Source organism: Macrotis lagotis, chromosome X, assembly GCF_037893015.1.
Source record: "Macrotis lagotis isolate mMagLag1 chromosome X, bilby.v1.9.chrom.fasta, whole genome shotgun sequence".
Taxonomy (NCBI): Eukaryota; Metazoa; Chordata; class Mammalia; order Peramelemorphia; family Peramelidae; genus Macrotis; species Macrotis lagotis.
Window position 1 is genome coordinate 693,371,552 of NC_133666.1, and position 12,438 is coordinate 693,383,989.

Here is a 12,438-nt window from a genome sequence, read left to right on the forward strand (position 1 = left end):
ACATTAAGAAACAGTAAAACAGAATCAAAAGAATAAAAAAAATAGAGGAAAGTGTGAAATAATAAATACATTGGGAAAAATAACAGAATTGGAAAATAGATTGAGGATAGATAATTTAAGAATTATTGGACTGGGGCAGCTAGGTGGCTCAGTGGCTAGAACACCAACCCTGGAATCAGGAGGACCTGAGTTCAAATCTGGCCCCAGACACTTAATAATTACCTTTGTGACTGTAGGCAGGTCACTTAACCCCATTCCCTTAAATAAGTTAGAAAAAAAAAAAGAATTATTGAACTATCTGAAAGAAAAAATCAAAGAAAGGCCCTAGATATCACATTTCAAGAAATCATGAAGGAAAACTATCCTGATGTTTTGATGATGTTTGTTCTTCATTCTCAAAGAGGATCATGCCATCAGGCAGTGATATCATGACAAGCACATGAACTGGAGTTGAGTGTGCTAAGTCCTCAACCTCACTTTCTCCTTCAGAACAATCTGGGTCCAGTGATCAGATATGAATCAAGATGACAGGAGATGATACTGGATGGGAGGCAATCAGGGTTAAATGATTTGCCTAAGGTCACACAGCTAGTAAGTGTCTGAGGCTGGTCCCAGTCTCCTGATTCTAAGGCCAGTTCTCTATCCACTCCACCACCTAGCTGCTCCTCCTTGATATTTTAGATCCAGGGGGTAAAATAGAACTTGAAAATATTGATTTCCTGCAAGAGATATCCCAATGGAAACTTTTTTTTTTTAGATTTTTGCAAGGCAATGGGGTTAAGTGACTTGCCCAAGGCCACACAGCTAGGTAATTATTAAGTGTCTGAGGCCAGTCAAATTTGAACTCAGGTCCTCCTGACTCCAGGGCCGGTGTTCTATCTACTGCACTACCTATTCGCACCCCCCCCCCCCATGAAAACTTTAAGGAATATTTTAGCCAATTTCTAGATCTCCCAGATCAGAGAGAAAATACTTCAAGCAGTCATAAAGGAGCAATTTAAATCACACAAGATTTATCTGCTTCCCCAATAAATGAGCAGAGTGTTTAGACTATGATATTCTGGAGGGCAAAGGAGCCAGAATTGCAACTAAGAAAAACCAGCTCAGCAAAACTGAATATAATCTTTCAGGGGTAAAATGGATATTTAATGAAATAAAGGACTTTTAAGCATTCCTGAAGAAAAATGAATGGACAATTTTGACCCTCAACAAAAGACTAAAGAGAAGCATAAAAAGGTAAACATGAAAGAGTAATCAATCATAAGGGACTCAAACTGTTTATATTCATGTATCGGAAGATGATATATGTAACTCTTAAAAATCTTAATTATTATTATTTTATGTCTTTATCATCATCAGGGCAATTAGAAGGAGGCATCCTAGACAAAGAGCACAAGTTTAGGAGTTGATTATGTGGAATGATCTCCAGAAAAGAATGTGGGGATGAGAAAGAGGGATGCACTGGGAGAAGGGGGAAAAGAGAAGTAGAATAGGGCACATTTTCTCACATTAAAAAAGACTTGCAAGGAAAAGCTTGTTTGGTGGAGAGGAAACTGGGTGGGTGGCAGGTAAGGTTTGACCCTTACTTTCATAAGAATTGGCTCAAAGAGGGAATGTACCCACATAATCAAACACTCAGTTGGGTATAGGAATCTTTCTTGCCCGATAGGGATATAGGAGGGGAAGGGGATAAGAGATTTATGGAAGGATGACAAGAGAAAAGGCAAATTGGAGGAGGCAGTGGTCGGAAGCAAGGCAGGGTTTTTGAGGAGGGACAGGACAAAAAGAGAGAGGCAAAAACAGAGGAAAATGAGATGGAGGGAAATGCACACTTAGTAATTATCATTTTTAATGTGTGAATTGGGGGGGAGCTAACCTATAGAATAGAAGCAGAGAGCTAAATGAATTAGAAACCAGAATTCAATAATGGTTTTTACAAGGGATATCATGGATCAAAAAGTCAAACACAGAGTCAAAATAAAGGACTGGACAAGAATTTATTAGGCTTCAGTCAAAGAAAAAAAAAAGGCTATTTACTTCCTAAGAGAGAAATGATGAACTCCAAGGGCAAATTATAGTATAATTTTCTCAATTTCTTTATTTATTTTTTTTGCTGATGTGGCTAAGGTAGAAATGTATTGCATGATTTCACATGTCTGATTGATTTCTTGTTTGCCTTCTCAGTGGATGAGGGAGGGGAAGGTGGGAGAGAATTTAGACCTCAAAATTTAAAAGAAAAGAAGATGAAAAATTATGATGATGTGAAATTAGGAAGACCTGAGTTCAAATCTAGCCTCAGACCCTCACTAGCTGTGTGAGCACCTTTAACTTCAGTTGACTTAACTGTAAAATGGATTAGACCATCTACCTTGAAATGTCCTTTTCTTCTGTTAAAAGGCATTTTACAGATACTATCTCATTCACTCTTACAACCCTATAAGGTTGGATACTATTCTTATATATCTATTTTAGAGATGAGAAAATTGAAGCAAATTTACATTTCACAGCTGTAAAGTATCTGAAGCTGGATTTGAACTCAGGTCTCTCTACGTTCAAGGCTAGCATTGCCTTTTCCCTTAGTTCTCTTTCCAGTAGGCCAAACTGCCTCAGACCAATGGATTTCCTCCCAAGAACTTTTCATTCATTCATCCATCCATCTATCTATCTATCATCTATCTATCTATCTATCTATCTATCTATCTATCTATCTATCTATCTATCTTTCTATCTATCTATCTATCTATCTATCTATCTATCTATCTATCTATCTATCTATCTATCTATCTATCTATCTATCTATCATCTATCTATCTATCTATCTATCTATCATCTATCTATCATCTATCTATATCTATCTATCATCTATCATCTATCTATCTATCTATTTATCTATCTATCTATCTATCTATCTATCTATCTATCTATCATCTATCTATCTATCATCTATTTATTTTAGGTTTTTGCAAGGCAATGGGGTTAAGTGACTTGCCAAGGCCACACAGCTAGGTCATGATTAAGTGTCTCAGGTCGAATTTGAACTCAGTCCTCCTGACTCCAGGGCTGATGCTCTATCCGCTGTACCACCTAGTTGCCCCTCAAGAACTTCTTAAGGTAGAAGGTGCGAGTGAGAGGAGGGCCATGCAGGCATCCAATAGCAGAGCTCATATTTGAACCTGGTTCCCAATACAGTGCTCTTTCCTTGATTGTGCCCATTTTCCACATGGTAAAGGGACTTGCCCAGAGTCTCACAGGGGAAGGTGGCAGAGTCCATATTTCAACTTGGGAAATCAGTTTCTTTCCACTTGGCTATTCTGTCCATTTTTACAGCTGTGGAAACTGAGGTCCCCAGAGGGGCCTCAATATGCCCAAGGCCACGCAGGGCCCCCAGGGTTGGTCAGGGTAGGAGCCTGGCACCAGGAGTAGCCACTGTTCTGGGGTCCCAGACGGGCACCCTCCCTCCTCCTGCCAGGCACCTGGCTTCTCCCCGCCCCCTGCTCCATACCTGCCCTGCCCCGGCCCTGCCCCGGCCCTGCCCCAGCCCGGTCCCTGCCTTTTTCGGGATCCCAGGAGCCTGGCACTCCACTTGTCCCAGATCCACTCCCGGAGCGGCGCCCAAGGAACGTCTGCCCAGGAGGGACCCGCTCCCCGCCGCCTCCCCCAGGCCCAGAGGGGCCCTCCCTCTTTGCCCCTGCCTCCAGCCACTCCCCCGGCCGGGGCTGATCATTAACCCGGCACCCCGGGCCAGGCTCTATAAGGCGGCGGGCAGCGCGCCCCGGACGCCCCAGGACGCTCTGTCTGTCGGCCGGTCCGGACCGAGCTGCCCCCATGGACCCCACGGTGACCCCCGCGCCCCCGCTGCCGTCGGACCGCATCAAGAATGCGGCGGACATCTCCGTCATTGTCATCTACTTCGCGGTGGTCATGGCCGTGGGACTGTGGGTAGGTGGGGACCCGAGAGGACCAGGGCCGGGCAGGAGAGGGTGGCCCGCGGGCTGACTGTGAGACCTGGGATAAGTCACTCACCCTCGGGAGTCTGTAAGTGAGGCTCCAGGACCGTGAAGCTCTACTCAGTGCCAGCTTTGCCTGGCATTGCCATCCAATGCTCTGTTGTTCTAGGAATCCCCCTCACCTGGCCAGGCTATTTTCTGAAGGGTGGGTGGGCTCCTTCAGCCTTGCAGCTGGAGAGGCTGGGATCCTATGACTTGGAGAGGACTGGTGGATGGGAGGTGGGTGCGGGGGGGCCAGGGGGGCAGGGGTGCCAGGGGGGCCAGGGAGGCAGGGGGGGCAGGGGGGCAGGGGGGCCAGGGAGGCAGGGGGGCCAGGAAAGCAGGGAGGCAGGGGGGCCAGGGAGGCAGGGGAGCAAGGGGGCCAGGGAGGCAGGGGGGTCAGGGAAGCAGGGGAGCAAGGGGGCCAGGGAGGCAGGGGGGTCAGGGAAGCAGGGGGGCCGGGGGGCCAGGGAAGCAGGGGGGTCAGGGAAGCAGGGGAGCAAGGGGGCCAGGGAGGCAGGGGGGCCAGGGAAGCAGGGGGGCCGGGGGGCAGGGGGGCCAGGCTTCCCCACTAGAGAAGGGAAGTGCGGGAGTATGGGGAGGAGAGGAGAGGGGGCGGTGTGGGCACTAAGAATGACTGAGGCAGCCGGGGCTGGGAAGGTGGGTGAGGGCCGGGGCTGAGGCTGAAGGAGAGGGCACCCACGGAGGTCGGGCTCACGACAGGCTCAAGGGGCAGGGAATTGGGGGGTAGATGTGAGGAGAGAGGGAAGGGGCCACCTGTTAGGTATTATGGGAGGGTCTGGGAAGGGAGCTGGGGAAGGAGGAAGGAGGAGAGTCAGCAGGGAGAGGGTATAAGTCCATGAAGGGGCGGGGGAGTTTAGAGAAGGCTAGTGGTAGAGAATGAGGGGCTGGGTACTGGAGCCAGGGAAATCAGGGTCGGGTCCAAGCTGGGAGGCCATGCTCCCCTAAAGGCCAAAGGTGTTCCCCATGTAGGGGCTGAGAGAATCGGACTTGGGCTGCCCTGGTGGATCCTGGGGAGGAGGGGGCTCCAGAAGGGTCCAAGAAAGTTAGCTGTCTGGCTTCAGACACTGGCAGCTCTCCCTGGCTTCTGAGGGAGGTACTTCTGGGCCATGGCACCTAACCAGAGAAACTTGTTCCTAGGGCGCACCCAGGGGACAGGGGAGGGGGTGGTTTAGCCGGCAAACTTCCCTTGTGCCCTGTGATTGTTACTGAGTGAGGAGGCAGGGGTAGAGTGGCTCCCTTGCTTAACTCTGGCCGGCTCAGAAGATGAGGAAATCGAGGATTAACTCCTTAGAAACCACCTTTTCCTCAGAAGTCAGTGACAGAACTGAACGAATCCCTCAGGAATTGTCCAAAGCAGACAGGGCTAGAACTTTAACCCAGCCAGGGTCCCAGGATCATTTCAGCCTCATCAACTATCAGGTAGAAGAGGACTCTTGTTTGTTTGGCAAGGCAATGGGGTTAAGTGACTTGCCCAAGGTCACACAGTTTAGGTAATTATGGTCTGAGCTCAGATTTGAACTCAGGTCCTCCTGATTCTAGGGTCTGCTCTATCCACTGTGCCCTAACCCCCTCTTTCTACAGATGAAGAAACCAAGGCACAGGGAGTTTCCACAATATGACTCCTAGTCTGCTTTCCTTTTCCTTTGTATCTGTGACCTCAATTTTCTCCAAATTGAGATGCTAACCTAGGAGTTAGCAGCAGAGCCAGGAGCAGAGCACCCAGATCCCATGGTTCCCCAGCTCTGAGCTCTGGCTATTGGAGCTCATGGCACCAGGACGTGGAGCTGTCCCTGGGCCAGTTGGGAGTCAGAGCCAGCTAGTCCACTGGTGGGACCCCATCTTCCCTTCCACCCCAGGGACCTTCGTACCCATCGCTGATGGTGTATTCTCCAGGGCCAACTCTTCCAGATGTGCTCTGCTAATCTTTAGCCCCTTCCTCTGCTCCTCTGCTCTCTCCTGCCTCCGAGGTATTTACACCTTTCCAATGTTCATGCCTCATTAATAGCCATTTAATCTAACAAGGACCATTTCAGCTTTTATTTCTGCTCATAAACTGCCCTATCTCTCTCCTACTGCCTCACTTTATGACCCGAAAGACTGCAGAGCTCTGAGAACATCCCTGGGAGATGCTATCAGACTACCCTGGACTGGCCCTGCCTGGCCTCTGCCCGTCTTCAGCCCACTGGTCCTTCCTTCCGAGGTTTCCCTCACTCCATCACAAGGCCCTGGGTCTGTTAGTTCCCACGCTGCTTTAGCCCTTGTATCGATTTGGACAAACCTCCCCCAGTTTTCCTGCCAGCACATTGTGTAGATGGAAGATTAAGAGCTGGGAGTTACCTTCAAGGCCATCTACACCGCACCTCCCCCATTTTACAAGGAAGGAAACTGAGAACAGAGAAGCAGAATGCAGGAGAAGGTCTGGATTCCAATCTTACCTCTGAAAATGAATATGAGTCATCCTGGGCAAGTCACTCTTTGGGGTCATTGTCCTCAGTTACAAAATGAACTAGATTTCCTAGCTGCCTCTGGGATCCTTTCTAGCTCTAATTTCAGCCTCCTGAGCATTTAGGGATGTGACTTATCCAAGGTCACAATGGTAGAGTGAAGTAAGTGGTAGAGAAGGGAATAGAACCCAGCTTCTCTGGCTTCCAATCTCATAATGCTTCTCTATCCCTTTGGAGGGCATGAGCGTCTTTGAGTAATCACTTATGTTAGAAAGGGAAACATTTACAAAGTCCCTCTGATGGGCGTGACAGCATTTTCTAAATCCTTTCTTATTTTATCTTCACAACAAACCTGGTAGATAGGTATTATTATTTCCACTTTACAGATGAAGAAACTGAAGCACAAGTTGAATGACTTGTTCAGGGTTACACAACTGTTCCTTGAGTTTGGACATGAATTTAGGACCCAACTCTAATCACTAACCCAACCATCTCTCTATTATGAGTTAAACAATGTTGAGTCTTCAGCTTTACAATCATGGACAACAGGAGATGCCTGGGACCTCAGAGATCATTCCGTTCCCTTCCGCAAGCATTTTACAGGACAGGAAACGGAGGCTCAGGGAGATTTTATGATTTACTTGCTCAAGGTCTTCTAGGCACTAAACCTCAGGGGTCATAGGATCAAAAAATTTAGAACTGGGAGGGATCTAAGAAGTCCCTGAGGCCAATCTCTCCATGTCACAGATGAAGAAAACTGAGGCCCAGGGAAGTTAGGAACCGATGATTTAAAGCCTGGTGTCCTGATTTCAAATGCAGCCATCTTTTGGCTGAACCTTAGGAATATAGTGTTGATAAGAAGGCAGAAGCACAGGGAGGGGGAAACCAAGGGCCAGTTGACTTGGAAGCTTCATTGCACTACTCCAGGGGGCCTGGGGAGGAGGCAGAAATTCAGCCAAGGAGACAATGATGGGAGACAACCAGAGAGAGGCGAGAGGCGGGTCTGGACAGAGAAATCTGAGAGTCTATGCATGAGGATGTAGAAGGAGGAAGGCAGGCAGGCCAGAAGGGACAACCAGTTAGTCAGTCAGTGAACAAGCATGCTTACTGAGTACCAGGTATTGTGCAAAGCACTGGGGATAGGCCCTCAAGAAGCCCCCATAACAGGAGATAATGAAAGGTCAGCCCAGAGGAAAGGGATTAGCACTGGGAGCCTTGGAAAGTTCTGCTCAAGGTTGGAGATGAGTCCAGAAGAAGTGAGGAGTGAGGGCATGACAGGCAGGGGGAACAGCCAGTGCAAAGGCTCCGAGGTAGGAGAGAAAGAGAATTCAGTATAACTTATACTCACTAATGAATTACCTTCTTATGGTAATAGAGTCCTGGACTTGGAGTCAGGAAGACTCCTCTTCCCTAGGTCAAATCTGGCCCCAGACACTTACATATGGGTGACCCTGGTCAAGTCACTTCACTCTGCTTCTGTTTTCTCCTCTGTAAATTGAGCTGGAGAAGGAAATGGCAAAGCAGTCCAGTATCTGTGCTAAGAAAACCCCAAATGGGGACCACAGAGAGTCAGACACAACTGAAAAATGACAGCATTCTCTGTATAACACACAGTGTCTGATCTTGCTATGGTACAATAGACTAGATATCTGAATCTGGAGTCAGAGGACTGAGAATAGAGATGTCAGACTGGGAGGGGCCTTAGAACAGGGAGTATCAGAGGACACTTCAGAAGAGGAATCAAGCAGGGCCTTCCAGAGGCCACATTTGATCTGGGTCCTGAGGGAGGGAGAATGATTAAGGCACCAGCGACATCATTGTTCTTTCCAAGCACCCTCATCTTTGGGGGAGATGTCCCCTTCCTGGCCCCCCCAGAGTGTTTGCCTGGGTGACATTCACTTCAATAGATCCAAACTAACTGGCCCCTTTGCTGGCCCAATGGAAATAGTCCAAGGGTCCTCAGGCAGAGGTAAGTCAGTCTGTCAATAAACCTTACTGGGTACCTATTGTGTGCCAAACACAACCAAGAGCTGGGGATACAAAGAAAGACAGAAGACAGCCCCTGCTCTCGGGGAGCTCCCAGTCTAACGGGGAGACACCACACCGGCAGCAATACACCATGAAGGCATAGACAGGAGAAATTGAGAATCATCAGTACAGTCAAGGAGCTAGAATTCAGAAGGACTGGAAGAGTCTTCCTTTAGCAGATGGTGTTTCAAGAGCCATGACTAGGGTCGTGTAATGGGGAGGGGCCTGGAGGAGTCAGGAGACTTAATCCTTACCTTCAGTTGTATCCCTAACCAACTTGTGGTCTTTGGTCCATTCTATTCTTTGTGTCTTGGTCTCATCTGAAAATTGGGAGAGTAATCTTCTTCCCACTCATTCTCACGGGGTCATTGATAAAAAAGATGTTTTGGAATGTCTGGGATCTTGCCAATGTGACCATGTTTCCAGATAACAACCCATCTATAGCTTTCATCTTGTCTTGACTCCCACCCACTGACTCTCACAGATGAATCCCAGAGGGTTTATGGACAACCGCGAATTTAGGGTATTGATGACTTGGCGCTCTTTGTAACATTCACCCCAGTCCCTGCCTAAACAGAAGAACCAGAGCCCCCACCACAGCCAAAGACCATTTTATATTTTACTTTGTTCCATGGTTTGCTGTGACTCAGCAATCCATCCCTTCCTGTAATGAACCCTTCGGTGCTAGTTAGCAGACAGTAGGCACAATCTATTGCCAGCCTTGTACCCAGAGCCTTTCTAGCTTGGTAGGACTTCTGAGGACCCATACTCCAGTGGTGTAGCCTTTGAAGGACCACCACCAGGAGCTATTAGAGTAGAATTTTGTAGAGTTGGGATGGGGTATGATATGGAATGAGAAGGGGGTATTCTTTATCAGATTCTTCTGAGAACCTATTAAGTTTCTGATCTTATTTTTCTAGGCCATGTTTTCAACTAATCGCGGGACTGTTGGAGGCTTCTTCCTGGCAGGCCGGAGTATGGTGTGGTGGCCGGTGAGTGTTACCAAAGATGGTCCATAGCTAAAAAGAATAGTAACCCTTGGGGACAGGCTGTGTTTCAACTTGTTCTCTTCTAAAGAATCCATCTATTTCTTGGCTATATAGGCATTTCTGTGTCCTGGGCCTGGCTCCATAGGGAACTTTTTAATCTTGGCATGTGGACACCTTTCTTTCCTATCCAAGGGTGATCTCAAGACCATAAATTATGATTATGGTTATTATAATTATTATTGTAAAGGTTTTGTTGGTGACTTCTGTTTTTCTATCTCTTTTATTTTTGAATCTGTCCCTTCTTCTCCAGTCAGAGGTTTCCCTTATAACAAAGACAGTAAAAAGAAAAACATGGGTTAGCAAAACCAATAGACGTATTTAACAGCAACATTTCACATTCATAACCTCCTCCACCGCCTGTCTCCAATAAAATGATGAGCTTCATCTTCTCACAACTTCTCCAAGGCCAACAGTTCACAGCATATGGTTTTGTCTTTTTTGTTCTTATTGTTGTGATCACCACGTAGAGTGCTTTCATGGTTCTGTTTACTTGGTTCTGCATCACTTCATGGAAGTCTTCTCATGCTTCTCTGTATTCCTCTTCACTACTCCTTCAGTGTGATAATGTGATAATTCATGCCCCATGACTTGTTTAGCCATTCTCCAACAAAGGGCATCCAATTTGTTTCCAATTCTTTGATATGACCAAAAGTGCTGGTATGAGAAATTTGGAGCATGTGAGACCTTTTTTTTTCTAAAAAAAAAATAAAAAGAAATTGAAATGAAATGAATCAAATCCCCCCAAACAGTGAACATCTAAATGCAAAGTAAATCAAAAAGAGGATTATAAATTGCTTTAAAATATATTAGAGATTCTATATATTAATTTCCAATCTATCTCATGTATGCATTTCCTTCTGAACTTTCTTTGGTTCTCTTCCATGCATAAAAAAAACCTTCCAATGGCCACTTTTCTTCTCTGAGGACAACAATATTGTAAAAGAAAAAGAGAGAGAGAGAGAGAGAGAGAGAATCATTGAAAACAAAATTGCATAATCAAAGCAAACAAAAAATCTCATGTGTCAACCATGTCCAAAATGTATTTCTCATTCTGCATCTTGGGTCCACCTCCTCTTGGTCAGGAATATATGTGGCATTTTTTTTTTTCTGTTTTTTGCCACCTAGCAGCAGGATCTCTGGGTCAAGGAGCATAAATATTTTAGTCACTTTTGAAAGGGCCTAATTCCAAACTGTTGTTAGAATGGATGAACTGATGGTTTCACAGACAGTATATCTGTATGCTTATCTTTCCACAGCCCCTCCAACACTGACTATCCTCTATTCTGGCAGGACCGTAGGATTTGGAGTTGGCAGGGATCGTATCTAAGACTTAAGATTATAATTCATAACTAAGGGCTCTATGACCTGAGTGGGCACTGGTGCTTGTGGGCAGAGGGAAGGAAGTCAGCTCCCCAGAACCTCTGCTGTGCCCACTTATTTAGTTGGTTTAATCATTCTGATGGCTGAATCTGTGCAAACAAGCTGACATTGGCTTCTGGATTGATTGCCTCCTCTTCTCTCCCTCCTTTTCCTTCTTATCTTCCTCCCATTAGGTGATACTATTAAGTTTGGAAAGGGCTTTATATATCTTTTTTGATTCCTGTAATAAATGCTCTCAATCTCTCTATTTTTATAGAAGAAGAAATTGAAACAAAAAATAATCATAGCTTGAATTTCCCAAGTGTTCTGGGGTGGCAGAGCCCTGACATAGATTATCTTGTCTGATCCTCATCATGTCCTGGCACTATTATTGCCATTTTACATTTTTACATTTAACAAATGAGGAAATTGAGCCTGCAACAGGTGAAAAGTCAAGGGTCTTCTTGATTCTAAATCCACTGAATCTTGTTGATTGAAATCCAAAGATTAAGAGATTTTCCCAGGATCACCCAGACTGTAAGACTTCACTATCATGGACTCTTTGCAAAGGACCTCAGTTATTTTATATATGAGGGAACTGAGGTTTATAGGTTGATAGCTATGTATTGCTTTTCAAACATATTATCAATTCTATATATTTATTTCCAATCTATCTCGTGTATGCATTTCATGAAGTGGGAGGGGTCTCAGGATTAATCTAATCCAACCGCTTTCATTTTATAGACAAGAAAACAGGTTTAAAGAGGGGAAATGAACTGCCAAGGGTCACATAGATAGTGACAGAATCTGGGTTCTGTGACTATAAATCCATCACTTTTTCGATCTCACATCAAAGTGTGACCTTGAACCCCAAGAATATATGTGACACTCAGCACTTGAGGTCCCCCACCCTCCTCCTGAAAGGAGAAAGGTGCACTTCATTATCTGGCCATTCGCTGCCTTCCACCTGAATTCAGTTGCCAGAGATTTTTCCTTTGTACTTAGCCACTTCCATTATGCCATAGTTACAAATACTCTAGTCTTCTCCTTCCCCCGCAATCATTAGATTTAAGACTATTGAAAGTCAGAGCCAGGTCATATCTCTCATGAGTGAGGCTCAGGGTCTTTAATACACTAAGTATTTCATAAACATTGGCAGAATTTTCTTGAATTCCCCAGGTTTTTCTATAGTTTTCTCCTAGGGCCTTAATCATAGTTTCCTCTTCATTTCATCTTGAAAAAAAAAGTCCAGGATTAGTTTATTGGGCTGAACCTTGATTGTTAAACTCTGTTCACTCTGGAGCCAACTCAAAGGTCATCTCAAAGGCTGAGCCTTGACAGTGCCAGATTATACAGTAGATTAAGCCAATTCTGGGAAGAAACCAGTCTGGCCAGAGTCTTAGAGGCAGCAAAACTCAGCTGTGGTGTCTCCCTTTCCCTGTTAGGTGATTGATCTTTCTATCTCCTTCTCCAGCCATGGGTATCAGAAGATAATTGACTGTTGGGAAAAGTCAGCAGACAATAACTTCCCTCAATTAGTTTCTAAGT

The 12,438-nt window shown here is 45.8% G+C and overlaps 1 protein-coding gene across 1 annotated transcript in view; it reads left to right on the forward strand.

The window, feature by feature from the left end:
* The first annotated feature begins 3,731 nt into the window (after positions 1–3,731).
* The window catches only part of SLC5A1 (solute carrier family 5 member 1), a 69,011-nt gene continuing 60,304 nt past the window's right edge, over positions 3,732–12,438 (forward strand). Inside the window, exons 1-2 of the mRNA XM_074206426.1 lie at positions 3,732–3,939; positions 9,403–9,474. Of these exons, the coding sequence (XP_074062527.1) occupies positions 3,826–3,939; positions 9,403–9,474 (186 nt within the window). The 5' untranslated portion in view covers positions 3,732–3,825. The remainder of the gene's footprint in view (positions 3,940–9,402; positions 9,475–12,438) is intronic.